Here is a 23603-nt window from a genome sequence, read left to right on the forward strand (position 1 = left end):
CAGTTTCCACCTGGTCCACGAGTGTTGCTGTCAAGATGGCGGCTGCGGTTTTGTTTTTTTCTTTCTTCTTTTTCCAATTTTCTATTTGTGGATCGTGAATCACCTCCCATTACGTCTGGGTTTTCTTTACCTGTTGTTGACGTCTTGTGAAACTGATGAGTCAGTTACAGTCAGACCGGCCCGTGAACAAGATGAGGTCGGGATGAACCTTTATTCACTCACTCCCACTCCCACACACACACACACAGGTAGGGCTGGAGGAGGCCACGCCCCTCTCCCAGGTGAATCCACCGCCACCACGGAGCCACACAGAGCGCGCGCACACAGGTAGCAAATCTTCATCCACTCCAACTGAAAAACAAAACAAAACAGGTGAGATACTGAGCTTCTTTTTTTTTTTAATCTTTGGGAGGATGATGTGAGGCGGACTGTCTCCTATGTTGGATATTAGTTCATAGCGCGGTTTGGTGGCGCAGAGGCTCTAAAGAGAGGCTAAAGAGGCTAAACACGCCCTAGGTGTGTTTAAGATGCTTTGTTCGGCGTTGCCTTTGGGTGGTGTCGGAAAACGTTTTGATTACCCAACGTGGAGGTAAATACCTGAGAAACATGACTGACAGGTAGAGCGCACGTGGGTGGATGAGGTGTAAAGGCGAAGAGGGTGGAAGCAGCTTGAACAGTGTAATTCATACAGGTTAATTAATATTACATGTTTACATGCAGATTTTTACGTGTTTCCTCTTTGTTTGTTTTTTCAATTTGATCTACTGTAGATCTAGTAAAATCTGGTCAATGATAAAATAATGAAACAATTTTATCCTTCAAAAAGAAATAAAATCTTACAAATGGCTTATGCATGGTAAAATTGATATATAGGTAGCCTACATTTGCAGACATTGTATGAAAAATATGTAAAATAATAGGCCTACTCATATAAACCTAATTCCTTTTTCAAAGTAGCCTAGAGTAAATGCAGGTGTTAAATACAAATAATGGTGCAAAGCATTAATGAAGACATTGGGTAAATCTTATCACCATAGATTAGAAATTTCAGGCAATGACAATGACCCTAAATCAAAATATAAGTAGACTAAACAATGATTTAACAAAGTGCAAACTGCATATTTTCAATTATCAATTTAAATGTAAAAAAAAAAAGAAAAGTGTTTATTAAATTTGATAGCCTACTCCAATATGAAAGTAACATTAGTGTAGCAGGTATTTTGTTGAAATATTTCTTTCAATATTTCAATGTTAGCCTATCTATTGTACAAACATGTGTAGTCTCTGGCAGCTGTGTTTAGGCTACATTCAATCAAAATGTAAATTTGTATAATATATTTATAAATGTGGAACGTCTTTATACCACTTTAATATAAATACAACCATCACAACTTATAGAAAAAACAGCAACAAGAGTGCACATGAGAGCGAGTTGACTGGAGAGCTGTGATTTCCGAGGTTTTGCGGGAGCTCCTGAAGGCCTCACGGCTGCAGATGTTGTGGGTGTGGTGACGTTTTAAAAACTCCGGGGAATGTGTTGTTACCAGAGAGGGAGCAGCGTCCAAACTCCCGGTAGGTGAAACCCGCTAGGTCCGCTGTGACTGGGGCTCGGTTTGTGTGTTTGTTTATCGTTGTTTATAGTTGTTTATCAGAGTTTATCATTGTTTGTTTTGTTTTTGTATCATCATCATCATCATCGACCGTCCGTGTTCGGCTGAGACTCGGCTGCAGCCAGCAGGTTCAGGAACTGTTTGTTTGTTTGTTTGTTGAGGAGCTTTTCCAAATGTCTCAGAGTGTGTGTGGCATTCAAGTCCTCCTGTAAATCTGACTCTTCCATGAACAGAAGTGTAAACAGTAGGAGGAGGTTACTGGGTCTAGTTTCTACTGGACACTGCAGTTTTTACTGTGCTGCACAGAAACTGCAGGGAACTGTGTCTCTTCACTGTTTAAACTGCATTTACTGTATTTTATTTTATTTTATTTCTTGCATCTGTCAGATTGATGTGTTTAAAGACGCATGTGACATTAGCAACAATTATCAATCATTTTTAAAGCAAAGATATCAAACATTTGATTTATATTATAGGCTATTCATATAATTTTTTATATAATATTCACAAATTTGGTGATTTATTTTCTTGGTTAGTTGTAAAGTTAAAATGATAACATGAACATACATAATCAGACATGGAGAAATATGTTTCAGAGTTAATTGGTCGTGTTCATGCAGTTTAGAGTGATAGGCCTAATCCTACTGAGCCAATTATTTGGGGCATTTATTCTAATTTCATGTTGAATGATGTTGGTCGTCAGTTAATGAGGTTAAAATAATGATAATAATAATTTTTAAAAAGTGCAAAATATTCCCCTAAACCTCAAATGACACATTCAGATATCTTAAATCTTGGATATGGAGTTATTCTGTTTTACTATAATAGAAGACTGGACTTTTAAGATGATGATAAATAAATAATTTATCAGTGACAGGAGCAGGGAGGTTTGAGGTTAGTGTCATGACGCCAGTGTTTATGGTTTACTTTCAACATTTCATTATGCAAAAGTTGACATTTACTGTATGTATTTGTCAGTTAATGACGACCACTTGCAGACACACTTCTCTTTGTCATAGCAGGAAGAACTTAACTTAAACTCAATTTAAATCACTTGCTTTGAGCAGCCTTCTCTCTCGTATGAAGTATCCAATCATGTTGATAAGTTTTGTGCAATGGTATGGAAATGTTTGTATTGTTTGTTAAGTGGATGTTTGTGTTTTTATTGCGTGGCAAAGCAGTTTCCCCTTGGGGATCAATAAAGTTTTCTAATCTAATCTAGAACTGGGAGCAAACAGTGATCACACTGGCCGCGCTTTTTTGTTTTGCACCTTTGATTTCCCTTTTACATATTGAAATGTGTTGTGAAAAAACTTCCTGGTACCTGAACGCCTCACTGGAGCAAAGTGGCCACACACACACACAGGGCCGTTTCAGAAGTCTGCTGACATGTTGACCTGCTGCAGGAGGAGATCTGCTGCCGTCATCAATAACATGACACTCATTTACATGCAGGTTTATTTCTGTATTTTACTAGTTTACTAAAACACTCTGACAGTGCACAGTACACACTTTTCTTCCCAGCATGCAGTGCACAAAGGAAAGTGGAGGAACCGCTCACAGCTGTAAAATATATGTATTATGAAACATATTTCCAGATGTTGGCCAGACAAGAGAGTCTTTAAATCTTCATGAAAAAGGACACAGCACATATGACTTCCTGTGAATCTTCTATTTAAATAAAAACAAAACAATATACAATCTCACTCGTTCCTTTTTAATTTTCATGTAAAACACAAGTTTCCCCGTCTCTTTGCCTTTGAACAGTTCAATGCTTACTCTGTAATATTAGTATTTAACTGGGATTTTCCACATAATTAACTTCAGTTGTTCTTAATGTCATTATTTATGCTCCAGTGTGATCGATCGTTTTGAACCGTTTCATGTGTGTGTCGTTTGAACAGGCAGGATGGAGGCGTGTATGGTGAAGCCAGAAGTCAAGAAGAAACCAAAGCCGGTGAGAACAGTTAGAGCTGGAATAATAATGATAATAATGATAATAACTTGTAAAATATCCCACACACAATGCTGCACAATGTTTCCACACTTCACACACTCAGGTTTCACCGTGTCTTCTTTTTGTTTTCTCATCTATTTTCAGCCAAAACCTCCTCCTAAACCTGCGGAGGTAAACTCACACCTCTGATGAAGTTAAAATGTGTTAATGATATCATTAGATTAGATAACAGTGACATAACAATATGAGAATAAAACTCCAGGATGTTGCTGCTGATGTTTTTTAAGTAAATGGTGAATTATCTTTACAGAGGAGGAGAAATGACGCAGAGAGACCAGAGGGAGCGACTCCTGTGGTTCCTCCACGACCTTCAGACTCTGTGAGTCCAACGTGAAGAGTCTGATCTGTATTCACATCCTCTCCTCATGAATCCCAGACTTTAGCCAAAGTCCTTACAGGCATACAATACAATATACAACGTCTGTGGTTCAGCCTCCTCTGAACAGAACAGATGTGTTTAATACCAACCTGAAACATCTGGTAACATTTAAGTCGGTCTCTTTCCGTCTGGGTTGTAACCGCACCACTTTTTCCATTCACTCAGAAAGCAAATATTGATTCCTACTGACCTCTGTTGTTACTGTGACTCTGGCAGCGTCGGTATAGAAATATCTGATTAGATTAGATGATTTGCACATTATATATACTATATATAAAATCATAAACAGTTTAAACATTACACTAAAGAGGTAGGAAGCCATAAAAGGCTCATAAAGATCCTCCCCTATATAAACAACAGTGGTCGTCTAAATTGATCCTATAAAAAAAACGAAAGAAAGTGCTACAAGTCTTTGCTAAATAATGATCTTTGCAGATGTTTCCTAAACGATGATGATGTAATCACTTCAAAATGTATTTTGGTGAAACGGTGAAACACTGGGAGTACAAGCTGCATCTGCTCCTTTAACTTCATCACTCAGTTTTATGACATTATTTACAAAAATCAAAGAGGAAATCAGGAGAATCGGACACTTTAACAGATTTAATTTGCAGAGATTCAACTGATTTTTCTTTTTTTTCTTTCTCCTCCAGGAGCTGAATCACACACAGTACAGGACCAAACGACCTGCTGCAACAAACAATGAGGTATTTACTGGACTGAATAACCTTTATTTAAGTTTTATTAAATACAGATCATCTGAGACAAGACAAGAGTGTGTGTTGTGTGTTTAGGAGCATAATTAAGTGATTTAATTATTTCATGCCTGGGTTTTCTTCTCTTTTTTTCTACACCTGGTGGATTGTTGTTTTAACAAAAAGTGTATTGTCTCGCTCCTTCCTCTCTGTCAGGCCGATGGAAACTTAACACGAAGGGAAACAAAAGAGAAATCGTTGGACACTCCTGTGGTTCCTCCCAGACCCACAGAACAGGTACAACACCCTGTGATGCGTTCAGGGGTCAGCTCCGCTTACACACACACACACACATTTCTGAGCCTTAAAGGGATACGCCAACATTTTTTTCCCCGTTTCTTGCCTCACTCCCGAGTCCATGACCAGCAGATAGACACCATCCTTTCGACTGTGCGTGCGGTAACAAGGGAGATAGAGCCGTATCGCCTGTAACTACCTTAGCTCAAACGCTGGAAGTGTATCGGTAGTGTTAGCCTGAGACACTCTTCAGCAACTCTAAATGGACCGATCTTCGTCTCAAAGCTGACAAAACTCTCCGGTAAGGCATCTTGAGCGGTCAAATGCCGGTAACGGGACGAGATCGGTCAAAACAGAGGGTCCAAGCAAAGACGGTTTATTTTGGTTCAAGCTAGCTACATCGAGGGTAGGTTAGCTTCCTATTTCAAAGTAAAAGCACAAATTCTATCGTCATGGTTTTCTGTATGTAAAGGGCAACGGGTGTTTTATTTTGGGAAAGTAACCGGAAGTGCGTTGGTCACAACGGCTAGCTTGAGTAGCGCCGAATTTGTCCGAACAAAATTGTAAACAGCTGGTATTTAGACAAATTAATGACACACTGCTGATCTAAACGGCTACTTTCTCGCCTAAAAATGTTTGAAATGTTGATAAAGTGATATATTTACAGAGTTTAGAGCTAAAATGAAATCAGTTTCTGACTGCTGATTTCAGCTCGGGGAGGAGGCAGGCTAACACTACCTATACACGCTAATTACGGGCGATACGGCTCTATCTCCCTTGTTACTGCACGCACAGTCGAAAGGATGGTGTCTATCTGCTGGTCATGGACTCTGGAGTGAGGCAAGACACAAACAAAAATGTTGGCGTATCACTTTAAATCTACATAATAGAGTTTCCTACATAAGTGAGTTTTGTTTGTTTCCTGCTGGGAAATTGAACTTGAAGTGCGTCGGCTTCGACCCTTAGTCGCTGTGAGAAGAGTTTACAGTAAAGAACCGACCTGAGCTACTGCAGCTCTCATGTTTCCCTGCTGCTCTGATCAGCTGCTGTTGTTTTTCACACAGGAGCTGAACGCCACAGCCAGATACAGCCAGCGCAGGAGGCCGCAGACTGAGAACACACAAGTACGCAAACACACACACACACACACACACACACACACACACACACACACACACACACACACACACACACACACACACACACACACACACACACACACACACACACACACACACACACACACAACATAATACCTATTTTTTTTTACCCCTGTGCATCGTGTCACTGTCCTTCCTCTTCCTCTTCCTCCTCAGAGCTCCAGAGACAACGACCAGCCAGGAGCTGCAGAAGATGAACTGGACTTCAAACAGGTAGAAGAAGCTCCAGTTTCCACCTTTTAACCACACAAACAATACAATATATCTTCCTCTAACAATTTGCATTTGTTACTTCGTTGCAGAATAATCCCTCGGTCCTGACCGGACTGTTTCGACGGAGCCAGAAAGAGAAATCACCGACGTTCACTGTGAGCGAAACACACCTGCATGTTTCATCTTGTAAAGCTCCTATTGTATTCAGTAAGATGGGAGGTTAAGAAAACAAAGAAACACTACACTTCCCATAATACACCTCTCTGTCTGAACCTCCCTGACTGATGAATTACACATGTGTTTCCACCGGTGATCCACAAACAGGAAGATCGTCTCAAAGCTCAAACAGAGATTAGAAAAATAGACGTAATGTGTGACACTCATGCATGCCAAGTTCATACACACACTGATAAACATCTGCTTTTATAAGCAGTTAAACAGACACTGCACAGACCTCGGTGCTTTATTATGTTAAACTTTATCACAAGACACACAATACAAAAACAGACAACACAATACATGTAATAAATTATGATGAAAGCTAAAAGTTCATATTTAATAACATTCAAAAAATAGACATTTCTAAAAGGATAGACAGTCTACACATCAATCTGTACATACATTATTACATACAGCTCACCACCAACCACTTCAAAATGATCAGTTCCTCTGGTTTTACTATTCATAGCTATGTGTTTGAGTAAAATGAACACTTTTGTTTCATTCTATAACCTACTGACAAAATTTCTTCCAAATTGGAAATAAAAATATTGTAATTTAGAGCATTTATTTGCAGAAAATGGCAACAGGTCAAAATAACAAAAGAAGTTCTGGTGTTTTCAGACCTTGTATAATGCAAAGAAAACAAGTTCATATTCATTTTAAAACAACACAACACTACTTTTTCAACTTAAGAAGAGTTTAGAAATCGAAATTGGTGGAATAATCCCAATTGGAGTTGGAGTTCAATAGACACTGGAATCGATGACTGCCACATGTAGAGAAGCTGATTTATTAAGAACATTTTGGAGTAGTGGTCTCTTTATTTTTTACAGAGCTGTAGGCCTATGTTATATGTGTTTTGACAATAAGATGCAGGTAAATGTCAGAATGTAAGTACAAGAAATCAGTAATGATGAGGATTAAATGTGTTTATATAAAGAGATGTTTAGAGGCTGACTCAGCTGAACTGGTTTCTGTAGTCAAACAGGTGTGTGTGGGAAACGCCAGCGTGTGTGTGTGTGTGTGTGTGTCAGGTGTAGGTGTGTGTCTGCTGATGTCAGGCGTTCACATCAGCATCAGGTCGTAGTCAGGTGAAAGGACAAGATGAGATGATTAATACAGTGACACACACACACACAGAGCAGAACAGTGTGTGAGTTTATTTTCTGTTGTTAAGTCTCAGTTTGTTTGATTTTCTCAGAGTTACGTGTTTGACGACGGCGACCGAGAGGAAAAAACTGGCGACGCCCCGATCAAACAACCCGCTGGCAGCAAACCGGTGAGAAAGAGTGTGTGTGTGTTTATATGTGTGTGTGTGTGTTGGATGTTATCAGCTGGTTTGTGACATGTGACTGTGGTCGACAGGGCGGTCTGAAGGGCGTCATGAAAGGTTTGCAGTTAAAGTCGTCACCAAAGGTACGAAGCTGCTGCTTCACTGTTGTCATGGTGGCGGCTTCTTCTTCTTTGGATTCTTCTTCCTTCTTTTCCTTCTTCATTTTCGTCTTTGATTATTGAGTTTGAGTTTATTTCGATCAGCAGCACATCAAAGAAATAAATAGAACCACAAGAAAAAAACAGTAACACATCCCTCTAAGAGGCTGATCGAAAGGGTCAGGGCTGAAGCCACTAGCTTATAGATGCCCTAACCTTTAAACCATACATGTACATATATGTATATACAGTGCCTTTACATAAACAAACAAACATACATGCCATCTACACACATATACACACACCTACATGTACATACTCAGCAAATACCAAGCAAAAATAGACATTTAACATTAGTCCCATAAATCATTCCCCACCTTCAAGACTGTATCTTTCCAGTCCAAAGATGTTTTGTTCTTAAAATTGTGAACAACATCAATAATTTCATTTTTATCTGTCTCTCTCAAAAAGATTGTGACTGGATTCCTATCTTCATTTAATTTTTCAGCACCTCCCCCTTGAGGAGGATTTTTTTTTTTTTTTTTTTAAGTATATTTTTTGGCTTTTTGCCTTTTTTTGATAGTACACAGTATACATAGATAGACAGCAAAGAGGGAGGCAGAGAGAGGGGGAATGACATGCAGGAAAGGTCTGCCCGACACGGGATTCGAATCGGGGACGCCTGCGTTGTAGCCTTTACATGGGGCGGCCGCTTTAACCACTACGCCACACACAGCCCCGTTGAGGAGGATTTATTTCCTTTGCCAGTTGCGGCTCCACATTCACAAAGAAATTGTTAAAGCCATCTACCAGATCATTTTTATCGGTGATTATTTTACCATTCTTCTTGTTGTCTTCTTGTTCTTGTTCTTCTTCGACTTCATCTTCTTCACTCAGTGTGTGGCGGCTTCATGGTGGAGGAGGATCTCTGCTGCTTGGGTTTATCTCATCTTGGAGATGTTCAGATGTTTTTTTTTTAACTTGTGGTTTAGTTTCTGTGACACATGTAGCAGTGTTGTTGTTGTTGTTGGTTGTATATTGTGAATTATACGACGTGTTGTTGAGTCGAATTCTTCTTGAATCTCTTCTTTTAAATCCTCGTCCCATTTCTTCCTCATCAGACGATTCAAATGTGTTGAATTGTGTAAACGTCGGAGGTTGTTCATCATAAAAATAACCTGCTTCATATTTCTAGTCCAACAGAGATATCCACATGTTGAAATCACACATTTATCTAACAGATGCTGACGTTGTCTGGAAGCATCTGTGTGAATGATGTGATGATGATCTGTCATTTGTGGCGCCCAGATGTTGCTCAGCTGCACCGTCATTTCTCAGCTTCAGTCATCTAGTCCAGCTCAGTCTAAGTTTTTTTTTTTATAGTCTTGTTTAGTGTTTAGTTCTTCTCCTTCTGTCCTTTTCTCTCTTTCATCTCTACTGTCGACTCATAAATAAATAAAGACACAAATTACCCAAGAAAATAAAAATAAATCAATAAGAAAATCACAGATAGTGTGTAAAACCTGCAGCTTTCACAGCTGCACATGTTCAATTGGTTAAAGTGGTGGATACTTGTTTCCTCATGCATCTTATTTGTCCTGACAGAGTTGAAGCTTTTTATAACCTCGTTCTTAAAACATCTTCTGTTCCACCTGTTGTAAATTTAATTTGTATATAACACATCTCATAGTGAGGTCAAAGGTGGGAGGAGGTTCCTTCTTGACCCTGGAGACAGTTTGAGATCAGTTTGAGTCGTGTATTGATTTATATAGATTCAGTTTGTTTGTTGACTCCTCCCTCAGCCCAGCAGCAGAGATCCCAGTCCGACTCCCGGCGCCGAGGACGGAGCCTCGGAAAAAGAAGAAACGACAGAAAAAAACAAGCAAGAAAAAAACGCAGAGGCCAAACAGGTGAGAGACGAACGGCAGGGACTCGTCTTATCAAACCACAGTTCTGCTTCTCCAAACTCAACACAAACATCTTTGACTCAGTGTTTCTGTGTTTACGTGACGATATCTTTGCAAAATAAATAACAGAGGAGCAACATGGCTTTTATTGATGCACTAAACTAGATTCTCTTGTTTTATATTAAAAAAAAGAAACATTTGTTTGCAGTTTGTTCTCCAGATGTGTAAACTTTCACTTCCTCCTCGTTCCTCCAGGACTTCGGAGGTCTGATCGCTGGGATGTTCAAGAAAACACCCAAAGATAAAACTCCTGCACTGACGGTAAAATCCTCATCACCATCTGCTGTTCATCTAAAATCTACATTTCCAGTTTCTATCGTCGTCTTCTTCTTCAGCCTGTTGACTCACTGGTGCGTTCACTGACAGGTCAGCAGAGCGGACAGCGATCCGGAGGATGAAGAGGAAGAGGAGAAAACATCTGAACCGGCCTATGTGAGTCCTGTTTTCATGGCTTCAGCAAGTGAAATGGATTTTATATAAACAGAAACTACGCAGTGTTTTAACATGAGGAAGAAAAAGAGCTTCTCATTGTTTATTTCAGTGTCAACAATAACACACAACATAAAAATCTTCTTCATCATGTTTTTGCTCGTGTCTTTAAAGGAGAGAGGAAACTTCTTCTCCGGCATCCTTAAAAAATCCGCCAAACCAGTGGACGAGACGCCTGCACAGGTGAGGTGGCAAACATTTCCTCTTGCTTTTTAAAGAAAAACTACTTTGAAAATGTTAAAATAATAAGATAAGATGCACTATAAGTGTCTCCACAGGGAAATCAGCCTTGTATAACAGTTGCAATGCAACAGCAACGGTATTGTTAACACTAAAAATAAATGTTGCATGAGAAACGTTGCAGAAAAAAAGGTTGTGTGTTAAAAATGCTGCACAAATACACAAAATATTTCTCCCTCCTGCTGTGCACAGTGTTTAGTTATTTATTTTTATTTGAAAATCTAATTAGAAGATATACCATCTCGTTTTCAAGGGCTTCCTCAAAAATGTAATATCAGACAGCAGCAACAAGCTCAAAATAAATAAATAAATACATAAATAATAGTAACTTATTATAAGATAATCTAAGGACGCACACATCAACATGACACAACACATAAAGGCTCTCCTAACAATCTCAAACTAAACCTACTACATCAGTTACAAATGTCAACAGGAGGAAAAAGAAAGAAAAGAGAAATGTATAACATGAGTAAACCTGATAAAATGTTAATAAATAAATAAATAAATAAACACTGAGCTTTTTGCAAAATAAACTTTTGCGTTTTAAAAATGAAGCTTCAGCAAAACAAGGAATACAAAACAGCAGCAGAAAGAAAATGAGCAACAGCGAGCCTCACTACAGCTAACGTCGGCTTCAGACAGAAACAGGATTTTGGATTTATTATAAAGTTGTTAAATATTGTTTCTGTTCATTTTCCGTCATCACAGGAGAATCTGAGCGCTCAGCGAGAGCTGTCGGCCAGCAGCGACAGTCTGTCTGAAGGCAGCAACAAGGTGAGTGATTACAGACACAGACACACAACAGACTTAGAGCGCGACACTGACCCGACCTTGACCGGGATAAATCCTCCGAACCTGTGTTTGTTTCAGGAAAAAGGAGGAATATTCAGCGGGATGTTCAAGAAGACTCCAAAGTCAGCGGACGCTGCTCAGGCTGACGAGGTGATGAAGATGTTTAAAACAGTGTGAATCTATTAATGAAAGACTGAGCTCCTTTATGGTTTTCAGCCTCTCCTTTAAAGGGATAGTTCAACATTTTCGTTACCTTTAATTTTGGGTGCAAGCTATTTTTAGAATGGAGGAGCAGAGCGGCGAGCTGCTCAGAGCTACGCTACGGAGGCTAATGGGATTTCTTGGTTTCCCTCATCAAACTCATCAAATACACAATCCAACAACTCCACAACGCTCTGGTGGACAAGTTGTGACCTGCACATTCACCACGCTATGAGATAATAACAGAACGTTACAAGACAGAGTTGTTTTAGAGGGAAATACATGCAAAACCACTGATGCGTGTTGCCTTCAGGGACAGTTTTTCATCAAGCAGTCTCTGCATTTGCCTCGAAAACAATTCTGTCTCGTAACGTTCTGATATTATCTCATACCGTGGTAAATGTAGCCAATGTCAATCTGCACGGCAGGCGACGATGCAAACCGTTTTGCCAAGAGCTCAATGAGCGCTTGGCAGTCTGGTTAGCACGTCCTTTATGGGTGAGTGAGTGCACCTCCGTTACACTATGACTATAGGGATTATGGCAATGGGCCAATTTGCCAAAATGTTGAACTATTCCTTTAATGTTTATAGTGTTTTGAGTATTTCCCATTTATTCTGTATAGGATGTGAGGATTGTTGCCAAACCTAATCTACAGTAAATCAGAATCAGAAACAGAAATGTTTTTATTTCCGAGAGCAGTAAAGGTCAGTTTACAGCACAAGGAACTTGACGTGGTGTCAGGCACAAAAAAAAAGGTACAGTAGAAAACGGTCTCTCTCACTGGATGAAGGAAGAAGACTTTATTCCGAACATGTGAAAATAACATAATAAAAGAAGAAGCAGAACAAAACAAATAGTTTAGACAAGAGTTGCAAAAAACAAAACAAAAAAGGAAAACACTAACATGTCGGAAAAGCAGCAAGAAGAAGCATGAATTTATTTCATCCTGCTTCTCCACTTCTCAATAATGAGCTCCCAGGTTACCAGCTGATAATCTTTTACTTTCAAATATTCACCTGTTGCTATAAACATGTATTTACCTTTGTACACTTTTACAAAACCATAGAAAAACAAGTGATCTAATGAACAAGTAAAGAAACAGTGTGAGAGAAGTGACAGTGTCTTCCTCCCTGTTCTTCATCAGCGCCGTGTGTTTGTGTTTCAGGACCGGCGCTCTCTGCACGACGATCTGTCCGGCAGCTCCGATAATCTGACCGACACTTCAAAGGTGAGTTCAGACGGATTCCTGCGTCAGGTGACGGGATTATGACGCAACAGCTGCTCACAGTGCGGATTTAATTTACTTTACTGTAATTACGTCTGACATCACCAGGAAAAAGGAGGGTTTTTCAGCGGGATTCTCCGAAAATCTCCCAAGATTCCCGGAGAGGGGACACCTGGGCAGGTAACGTGGTTTGGAAATTAAGTTTTTAGCTTCAGCTTCAGCTTCAGCTTCAGAATTGTGAAAGTCTGGATACACTTTGTTGTTTTTGATCCAAAGTTGTACTGTACATAAATGTATTTTACTGCAGTTCAGTGAATGTGTTTTTCAGTTTCAATCAAATAAAACTGAAGTGAATTTTACCAGGAGGCTTCAACAGGAGGCAAAAAGACGCTGCTACACATGTTATTTATGTTCTGACATGTTCTGTTGTACTTTATCATGTCAGTTAAAGGCATTATAGTACATGCATATTGTACACACTTACACTTAATTAACTTATTTTACTCATTTTGTCTATTCATAGAATTTGAATTTGAATTTGAATTTGAATTTATTTATTCAGGATAGCCCCTTGAGATGAATCATCTCATTTTCGAGGGGGTCCTTCCACAAAAAGATACAATGATACAATGTCAGGTTAAGAAATAAAAGAAAAACACAAGGCTCTCCTAACCCCAGCTAATCCACAGACGGCCAGATATCAGAATAATAGTCAACTTGTGATATCTAAGCTTACAAATGGGAAAAATAAAGAAAGAAATAAAATAATAATATAATAATAATAATAAAAACTAAGTAAATAAATAATCAGATAAGAGAATCACACACACACACAAAAAAAAAAATACAGTTTTCACGAGAGAGAGGAAAGATAAATAATAGGAAATAATAAATAAATAAATAAATAATAAACATAATCAGAAACAAGAACAAGGAGTTTGCAAATGAATTAGAAGTGATGCTTTGAAGCTAAATAGAGAAGTAGTAGACCTAAGATGGCATGGGAGACTGTTCCAATAGTTCAGCATCTACGGTTTGTTTCCATTATTTCTTAGACACAAAATGCATTTTTTTCAGATTTTTATTAGGTGAAAATAGTTCTTTCTGCAACAGTTTGCCTCTTGATACAGATTTTATTACATGAGGTAAATTTGAGTAAGTGCTCTGTTGTCGATTTGCTTATCTGAAATAATCATAAAACATCATCACGTTGTCGTCACCTCTTCTCGTGTGTCTGTGTCTCAGGACAGAGAGTCGCTGCAGACGGAGGCGACAGGCGGCGCTGAGACGCTCTCTGAGAGCAGCAGCAGCAACAGCACCAAAGTACGAGGTTTACACTTCACTACGCCACTAACATCTGATCAGGTCGTAAAGCAGATTTAATGTTTTTAACCTGAGGCAACGATAAGCTCAAAGAGTTTGTGTGTGTGTTTGTGTGTCAGGAGAAAGGAGGAGTTTTCAGTGGGATGTTCAAGAAATCTCCCAAACTGTCTGAAGGCCCTCGACTGGAGCAGGTGACGTGTTTACAAACTCAACCAAAGCTTTTTAAATCAGTTATTTAGTAAAATGATCTTCTTTCTACAGAGGTTTTTCTTCTTTCTTATGCAACATTTAATGTTCTTGATTGAAAACTATGCGGCTCTGCAGAAATTACGTCACTCACACACACATGTAATCATCCTGCAGAGTCCACACCTCCCCCTCTCTGTCTGGATTCATGCCTGTGGTTGTGTGTGTGCGTGCGTGTGTGTGTGCATGCTCAGCCAGTTTTCATGTTCCCACACGTTTGGTCACATTTTTGCGTTGTGTTCAGGCTCCAGAGTCGCTGCGTGGGGATCTCTCCGTCAGCTCTGAGAACCTGTTGGAGAACAAGGTGAGTCCGAGTCCTCGTGACTGAAACCACATGAGTCACACGGCGCAGCTCAAGTCGCCGCAGCTCCGTCGTCGTGTCGGGTGGAGGTCACGCTACTAAGGTTTCTTTGTTTTTTGTTTTGTCGTCATCGTCGTCTCTTCTCTGTGCAGGAGAAAGGAGGCGGTTTGTTCAGCGGCCTCCTCAAGAAGACGCCCAAAACATCTGGAGAGGTAACAGCTGTTCAAACACAAGCGGAGGTCACATGTAGAGAATAATCACATATGATATAAATAATCAATATAATCTGTAGAAACCAGGAGCTTTTACTGTGGCGGGACTCTGTGAACTGAGTGCTGCTTCGTGCCACAACAACAAGATCTTCTCATGCTGCTTTTAATCATTTGAATTAAATTATATTTAAATTGATATCAAATTTAAAACACATCACAAAACTCTTCTCAGAGCGGCGTCTCAGCCTGTTTCCTCACAGACAATACAATTCATGTATCATCTGATCAATATATCATCATAGAAATCATTTTACTTTGGAAATACCATTTATTGTACTTGTACTTTATTTATACAGCCCTTTAGAACAACCCTTTTGGTGAACCAAAGTGCTTTACAATAGATAATAAATAAAAAGGAAGAAGTTAACACAATTAAAAACAATGAAAGCAATAAAATAGAACAAAATCAAATAAAAGTGTCTCCATGCTTCTGGGTATTAAAAGCCATCCTAAATAAATAGGTTTTTAGTTTAGATTTGAAGAGGCCCAGGTCAGAAATAAGAAGCGTTTCGGCGGGGAGCTTATTCCAGAGCTAACAATTATAACTCTATTATAATACCTGACCTTATAAGTCATGAAAAAATGTTTATTGTTTATAGCATTATGATCATTTGTGAGTGTTTATAACTATAGTTATACAATATAACTGCATTATAACTCATTATAAGGATGGTCATAATGCGTTATAGAGATAAATAAGGTGCCGTTAAGAGCTTGAAAAACAAACATTAAAAGTTTTGAATCAATTCTATAAAGGACGGGAAGCTAGTGAAGGGAGTTAAGAACAGGAGTGATGTGATGTCTCGTCTGTTAGTGTTGGTTAAAAGACAAGCAGCAGCGTTTTGCACAAGTTGAAGGCGCCAACATAAAGTGCATCGCAGTAGTGTAATCTGGAACTGATTAGAGCAGCGGTGGCCGACCAGCCAGGGTCTAAGAGCCACATTTTTTATGGTGGAACTGCAAAGAGCCACATTATATAGGCTCACATGCAACCTCAAGTGCCTGTTTTATATAATTAATCTAAATGTATAAGATGAAAAAAATAAAACAAACCTTCACTCAGCTCGTTATGACTGAATAGAAAATGTTCGGTCGACATCTACCACCTGTAAAAGATGAGATTAAAGCATCTTCACCACCTGATTGACTAACAGCTGATGATTCATCCTCTCCGTCACCTGTTCTCTGTTTTTAACCTGGTTTCTTGCAGCTAAACAATAAACAACATGTGAGCGTGACTCATCATGTTCCTCGTACGACGCAGGAAGAACCAGAGTTCAAACTCTGAGGAAGTTTCCGTCTCTGTTTCTCTGTCTCTCTGTCTCTCGTTTCTGAGAGTTTTTATTTCTTGTTTCAGGAGAATCTGTCGTCTCACAAAGATCTGTCGGCGAGCAGCGACAGTCTGTCGGAGGCCGCCGGCGCAAAGGTCGGTGAGGTCATAACAACACGGCACAGCATCTCTGGAAATCCATCTGCCACACAGTTTATAATATGATATCTCACTTTTTAAAGATCAACATGTTTGAGATATATCTGAATATTCATGTTGTTAAGCTCGAGCAAGAAGAGCAGTTTCCTCTTTGTGCTTTTTATATTTCGAATATTTTATAAATGAAGGAAGTTCAGGAGATATTTTTATTTAATCTGATCGAAACAATGAACCAATGAAGGTCAAAGAAAAAGAGAAGCTGTGAGGAAAACATCCTCCTTGTTTGTGAGAGCAGATAGAAGTGGTCGCTCAACTGAATATTATTCAGCAATTATACTATTGATGATTGGATTTAAGTTATTTTTTATGTAAATGGGACAAAACTTCTCGGATTTCAGCTTCACAATCCTGAAGATTAAACTGAAAATCTTTTGCTTTCGTGCATAAAAAGTTTCACCGTTTCTATTATTGATCAAACAAATCAACTGATGACTGAGAAAATAACAATAGTGGCCTCATGAGACGTCTTTTTATTTACTCATGTATTCTGCATTGATTGTGTTATGATACAATGCACCGTGAAACATAATAAGACATCTATAGTTATGTTTATTCATTATTGCATGTATCATTATTGTTTTGCATTATTCATTCATTTACAGCATGTCTTTTTCCTTTCCTTCTTATAGTCACTGTATAGTCACTCAGTTGATTGTTACTTTTGATTATTCCTTATTTTCTTGTCTTTATTTGTAACAAATTTGGTTTTTGATTATGTTCTTCATGGGTGAGGTTTTCATGTAAGCCCTTTTGGGTTTCATACCTCCCCTTCACTCATACCAATCATAATATATTGGTCATACTATTTTAAATTATATGTTCATGCAAAAAAAAAAAAAGTCAAGTATAAAACATTATACTGTAATAAAATCCCACATTCCTTGTGTTTCAGGAGAAAGGAGGTGCGTTCAGTGGCATGTTCAAGAAGTCGTCCAAACCTGCAGACGTTCCTGCAGCAGATGACGTAAGAAGAGTTTCTCCTGTGTTTCTCTCGTCCCTCAGTTGGTTTCACACAGTAGCTCAGCCGTGTTTTAAGAGAAAATCGCTGGTTTGAATCCCAGAAAACTCTTGATTTAGCAAAAGTCCCGAGCCTCCAGATCCTCAGCCTGTAATAAACTTTTAACTGTTTCCAGGACAAATCGATTCAGGACGAGGAGCTGTCAGGGAGCGAAGGTCTGTCTGAGAACAACACCAAGGTGAGGCCCTTTGTTTTTATTTAATTATGTAATTAATTGATAAATCCTGATGAATTTGAATGTTTCTTTCCAGAGAGCTCACTCATGTTTTAATGTTTCAGGAAAAAGGAGGAATATTTAGTGGAATATTCAAAAAGCCGACCAAACCTGCCGAAGCTGCTCAATCCGAGGAGGTGAACTCAATCAGTCGTTTTTCAAAATAAGAGCCTTTATCACTGTAATGAAATCCAGCTCCTATTGTGTTTCCATTTTCAAGACTTTTATTATCACGTTTGTTTGTTTTTGTTTTGTTTTTTGTTTGTATTGTTTTGTTATTTTGTTCATCGATTACATTTTTTATTTTTGAGATGCAGACGATATATTTTTTTTAAATAATTATTTCCATTCAAACTTAACTCAACAAACTTAACTCAAAAGAACCAAATAAAAGCAGGTTAACATTTTGCATTTGCGAACATTTTACACTGGATTGTTGCTTACAGTATTACCATGTGCACGGGTGATTTTTTTTCACAATTTAAGTGATAAATTATATTAGAAACTGAGTTATTATAATCATTAGTGCAATCTTTTATTATTATTGTCTTGTTATGATGTTGTGACATTAACCACAGTGTTGAATGTGGTTTTTTTAAGCAGGATGAGAAGCTCTCAGCCAGCACTGAAAATTTATCTGAGGGCAAACAGGTCAGTGGTTTTAAATCCATGCAGTTTTCAGTGAAACACAAAATTTATTAATATTTCAACACTGATCCAACTGTGCGTCGTGTCTGTTTCCACCAGGAGAAAGCAGCAGGTCTGTTCAGTGGACTCCTCAAAAAGACTCCTAAAGGAAAAACAGAGTCACCGGTGAATTAAGTTTCCGTTTGTTTTGAGTTTAGTTTTCAAACCTTAAGCTGTTTCACTAATAAAATATCTGTGTTTCAGGACGGAGAGAACGAGAACGAGCTGTCGACGAGCACCGACGACCTGTCTGAGAACAACCCCACCAAGGTGAGCAGCAGCAGCTCGACGCAGCAGAACGTTTATTTGATTTGGTTTATTTATAGACGATTTATCCTCAGAAGGGACGTTCACTGACGCCACATTTATTTGTAGGAGAAAAATATTTTCAGCAACATGTTCAAGAAGCCGCAGAAACCAGCCGAGGAGAAGGTACGGTGACCGAACCGGACGATGTTACCAAAAACACTCCGTCACCGTGCACGACGGATGTGATGTTGATAATTGATCTTTTTCTGGTTCGACTTCAGGAGGCGGAGCTGAACAGAGACGCTCAGTTATCTGGCAGCTGTGAGAATCTGATGGACACGACCGCCCACAAGGTGACACACAAAATAGAAACACAACTCTCAATTTTATCACATCGTCATAAAAGTGAAACCTGAACATTCAAATCCGACTGAGATGATGTTGTTTTGTTTGTTGTTTCTCTGTGTCTTTTTGCTTCGACAAAAACACACATTTTAGTTTTCAGAAGTTCATGACAGAGACAAGATTTAAGACGACGCTCTGCCTCAGTCATTGGTGGAAGTAGTGTTTGTACCAATACTCAGTACCGGTTCACCCAATACGCACACTACGCACGTTGCGTAGGGCCCCGCAAAATTATAGAGGCCCCGTGAATAAAAAAATAAAAAAAATAAAAAAATAAAACCTGACGACGTGACCGTCCGTCGCGCACGTGTTGGCCTACCGGATTCCTAGCAAGACAGCGTTTAGAACGCCACAATGAAGCAGAGTTATCCCTCGGGGAATTAAGGGGGAAGAAACAGCTGACAATGACTTGGGAACAGCAGTCGGGTAACTCTCCTCTCCCGGTGGGAGAGTGGGAGGGAGGGAGGGAGGGAGGGAGGGACTAGTCCGTGTTTGACCTGCATTAACAGAGCGGTGAGCCCTGGGTGAACCCCGGTCTCTGTGTGCGTCTTGCTGGCTTCTATGATTTTAGTTGTGGTGTAGTTACAACTGCACTTATACAAAATGGAAAGTAGGCTATTGGATAAATATTGGCTAAGATTGAATTTGGTTGCTTGGATACAGGCAAATATAGATGCAGATATCTTAATAAAACTTGTGAAATATTGTGACAATGGTGCTAAAAAAAACAATAGGCTAATATAATAAATAATAATATACATAATTACCTACATTTGAAGTATATGAAAGTGTCAAGTGCAGCCAATTTGATGGAGCTGAATTAATAGTATCCTTATCTATATTTTAGTTTTATTTAATGGTGAGTTATTTCAAACATTAACACGCATGCCCAACATGTAAGACTGTATGATTCTTTGTTTACACATTTAGTTTGATTTGTTCTGAATTTATTCTTAGTTAGACCAACAGTGCAATATGTTTAAAGGGGGGATGAGTGGAAACACTGGGTGTCAGGTGCGACCGTTGAAAGTTTTTGGGGTTCAGTTAGGAGGGCCCCTTCGCAGAATTTTGCCTAGGGCCCCATGGAGGTCTGAACCGGCTCTGCCAATACTACATTTAAAACACTCTGATAAGAGTAAATGTCCGGCAGTTAAAACCCTTTAGTAAAGTAAAGAACAACTGTCCACAAAAGTGCAGAAGTATGAAAAGTGAAAGTGCACAGAAATGACCTAACCCTAACCCTTTTCTACCATACAGTTATTAATTCTGCATACGACTTCATCCTAAAACATTTGTTGAAATGTCTGTACATTAAGAAGAAACAAGAGGAATTAGAAATAAAACAATTATACAATTAAGAAATTGTTCTAGATATATATGTATGAAACACAACTGATTATTTTATAAGTAATAAAAGGCTGAAATTAATTGATAAGTAGATTTTATGCACTGAACATCGCATCATATTTTAAGAAATAACATGTTGATATGTGACAGGTGTCAAATGGAAAAGAGGCTGATGGACGGATAGATGGGTTGTCCTTTAGTTCATTAGTAGTAAAAAATAATGGTTAATTACAAATAATAAACATTAATAACTCCAAATTGGATGTGACAAATCTATACATGATCTATAATCTATAATCTTGACTGAGAAAAATAACTGAGGTTTGTGTTTCAGGAGAAAAAAGGCGGCCTGGCCGGGATCTTCAAAAGATCAGCGAGTATCGACAACCTGTTTGATGAGGTCAGTGTCAGTCCTGTCAACGTCACACACACACACGCACACACACACACACACACACACACACACACTCGACTTCCTGACCGTCAGCTTCATCTCTTCATTTCCTGATCACGTCGTCCTCGGCCCCTTTTTGGCAGATGACTAACATTCCTACGGTCTTTGAAGGCACCGCCGAGGAAACAATTCAAAGCACTTCCTGCCTGAAACTGCAGCGTCACTCTACTCTAAACTCTAAACCAGGTCACGATTTACTCACAAGATGACACAACCTGGTTTTTACACGACTTGTAGAAATGTTTATCAGGTAGAAAACGAGTCGACTTCACGCTCTGAAACTCGTGTTTCTTGTGTCTTTGAAGCCTCTGATCTCACAACATCTGATTATCAAGATCAGTCCAACTTTAAAACCATGTTGTTGACTTTTTATCATTCCTCATGTGCACGTTGATGGATTATAAATCAACATGTCTCCAAACGCTGCTTCACAAGAGCCACAGATACAAAGACGTGTGTTTTTGGTTTTTGACTGTGTTTCTGTCCGTCAGGAGAAAGGTGGACTGTTCAGTGGACTCAAGAAAACGCCCAAAGCTTCAGAGGTGATGAGTTAGCTTTAACGCCGTTAACGCCATCATCCGCCGTGACTGTTTCACCTGTGTGTTTACTGTTTTTATTTTTTATTTTTTTCCTGTTTCCAGGACAAAGACGGGCAGAAGGAGCTGACGGCGAGCAACGACAGTCTGTCTGAAAACACCGCCACCAAGGTCTGTGTCCACACACTGCAGACGTAACACAACTAAACCTTTATTATAATACAGCTACAGCTACTCTCTCCCTCCCTGATTCCCTGTCTCTCTTCACTGTACTTTCAAAATAAAGGCACCAAATACCCCCACAGAGTTGTTTTAGAGGTAAATGCAGAGACTGCTTGCTGAAAAACTGCCCCCGACGGGAACGTGCATCAGTGGTTTTGCATGAATTTCCCTCTAGAACAACTCTGTCTGGTAACGTTGTGTTATTATCTCATAGCGTGGTGAATGTGCAGGTCACAACTTGTCCACCAGAGCGTTGTGGAGTTGTTGGATTGTGTATTTGATGAGTTTGATGAGAGAAACCAAGAAATCCCATGAGCCTCCGTAGCGTAGCTCTGAGCAGCTCACGGCTCTGCTCCGCCGTTCTAAAAACAGCTTGCACCAACAATTAAAGGTAACGAACCTACTGCTATGACTATAGGGATTATGGCAATGGGCCAAATTGTTGAACTATCCCTTTAAAAAATAAAAAGAAGACTATTTGAAGGTTGTGGATGTGAGGTTTCTTTTTGATTCATCCACATGCAAATATTATTTTCTGCCGATATTTTTAAATTATCAATTTATGTGATTTTTAAATATCTCTCTGGAAAGCAAACATTAGACGAACCCCCGATCTGCTCCTTCTTTACACACACACACACACACACACACACACACACACACACACACACACACACACACACACACACACACACACACACACACACACACACACACACACACACACACACACACACACGTGTAAAACCTGACGTGTTTTTTGTTTTGTGTCATCAGGAAAAAAGTATTTTCAGCGGGATGTTTAAGAAGACTCAGAAAGCAGCGGAGGGGACAGCCGACGAGGTGATGAAGTGAAGACATTTTTATTTTCCACCACTTGACTTTTGTTTGTTTATGTTTATGTTCACCATCCTGTTTTTGTCATTTCAGGAATCAAGCTCAAATGAGGATCAGAAGAGATTATATGGCAGCTCGGAAAACCTGTTAGAAGGAAACACAGCAAAGGTACAAAATCTCTTCCGATGATCAGAGTCTGGGTCTGTTTTTTTTTCCACTGATTATTAACTATTGATTGTTGATTGGTGTGGATGCTGCAGGAGAAGACAGGAGGTCTCGCAGGGATTTTCAAAAAGTCTCCCAAACCGTCTCCTCGCTCTATCGCCACCAAGGTGACTGAATAACCAGATTTGTTTTTGCTGTTTTTAAATGTTTTATATGTTTATCAGTGGTTTATTTATCTATGGAAGCTGTTATTTACATTTTTAAGTGAATTACTGTATATTTGTGGTTTAGTTCTTTAAAAAAAATTACCTGATTGTTCTGCAGGATCCTCTCAGCAGTGCGAAGGAGCTGTCGGGGAGCTGTGACAGCCTCGCTGACGACACTGAGGTGGGAAATATGAAGTCTTTGGATGCACTTTGCAACTTGTTTAGCAACATAAATATTTGCAGCAGCAGTGTTGATGAACCTGCATGAGAATAAAGAGCAAAAGTCCCCCCAAAAATTTAGAAATTAGAAAGTTTTAGTAGTAGTTTGTTTATTCGATCTTGTGCACAAAGTGTTTACAGTCGAGCATCAATCACATCATCAGTCAACCTTCCATAAGACTTAGTTCAAAAACGGCTCATTGCCATGTACTGGAAGAATACATCATGTCCCCCTATTAGTCATTGGCTTAAAGAATTATCATTATGCCTAGCTTTGGAGAAGCTAACTTATAGTATTAAACATAGACTTGGTGAATTCTATGAAATGTGGGGCCTCTTCTTGCACTACCTTGAAAGCGCGGATCTACAGTCCACTCCAGACCCTTGAATCTCACTGCTTGACACTGACTTTGTAATTATGGGTGCTGTCGCTATGCTGTCTTGTTTCCTGTGCTTTGTTTTGTTTTCCT

The 23603-nt window shown here is 39.2% G+C and overlaps 1 protein-coding gene across 1 annotated transcript in view; it reads left to right on the forward strand.

The window, feature by feature from the left end:
- Nucleotides 1-3519: 3519 nt before the first annotated feature.
- Nucleotides 3520-23603, forward strand: part of LOC311000134 (uncharacterized protein) — a gene marked incomplete at both ends in the record, with an annotated part of 40897 nt that continues 20813 nt past the window's right edge. The window contains 35 exons of the mRNA XM_083990768.1: nt 3520-3567; nt 3712-3738; nt 4918-4998; nt 6063-6122; nt 6315-6371; nt 6461-6526; nt 7795-7872; nt 7959-8009; nt 9827-9934; nt 10187-10252; nt 10358-10423; nt 10595-10663; nt 11432-11497; nt 11594-11665; nt 12884-12946; nt 13052-13123; nt 14189-14266; nt 14386-14457; nt 14757-14816; nt 14966-15025; nt 16443-16511; nt 17467-17538; nt 17708-17770; nt 18407-18457; nt 18554-18619; nt 18698-18763; nt 18869-18925; nt 19024-19095; nt 20829-20894; nt 21440-21490; nt 21590-21655; nt 22484-22549; nt 22637-22711; nt 22804-22875; nt 23033-23095. Coding sequence (XP_083846894.1) covers nt 3520-3567; nt 3712-3738; nt 4918-4998; nt 6063-6122; nt 6315-6371; nt 6461-6526; nt 7795-7872; nt 7959-8009; nt 9827-9934; nt 10187-10252; nt 10358-10423; nt 10595-10663; nt 11432-11497; nt 11594-11665; nt 12884-12946; nt 13052-13123; nt 14189-14266; nt 14386-14457; nt 14757-14816; nt 14966-15025; nt 16443-16511; nt 17467-17538; nt 17708-17770; nt 18407-18457; nt 18554-18619; nt 18698-18763; nt 18869-18925; nt 19024-19095; nt 20829-20894; nt 21440-21490; nt 21590-21655; nt 22484-22549; nt 22637-22711; nt 22804-22875; nt 23033-23095 — 2295 coding nt within the window. The remainder of the gene's footprint in view (nt 3568-3711; nt 3739-4917; nt 4999-6062; nt 6123-6314; nt 6372-6460; nt 6527-7794; nt 7873-7958; nt 8010-9826; nt 9935-10186; nt 10253-10357; nt 10424-10594; nt 10664-11431; nt 11498-11593; nt 11666-12883; nt 12947-13051; nt 13124-14188; nt 14267-14385; nt 14458-14756; nt 14817-14965; nt 15026-16442; nt 16512-17466; nt 17539-17707; nt 17771-18406; nt 18458-18553; nt 18620-18697; nt 18764-18868; nt 18926-19023; nt 19096-20828; nt 20895-21439; nt 21491-21589; nt 21656-22483; nt 22550-22636; nt 22712-22803; nt 22876-23032; nt 23096-23603) is intronic.

Source organism: Trachurus trachurus (genome assembly GCF_905171665.1).
Source record: "Trachurus trachurus genome assembly, chromosome: 17".
Taxonomy (NCBI): Eukaryota; Metazoa; Chordata; class Actinopteri; order Carangiformes; family Carangidae; genus Trachurus; species Trachurus trachurus.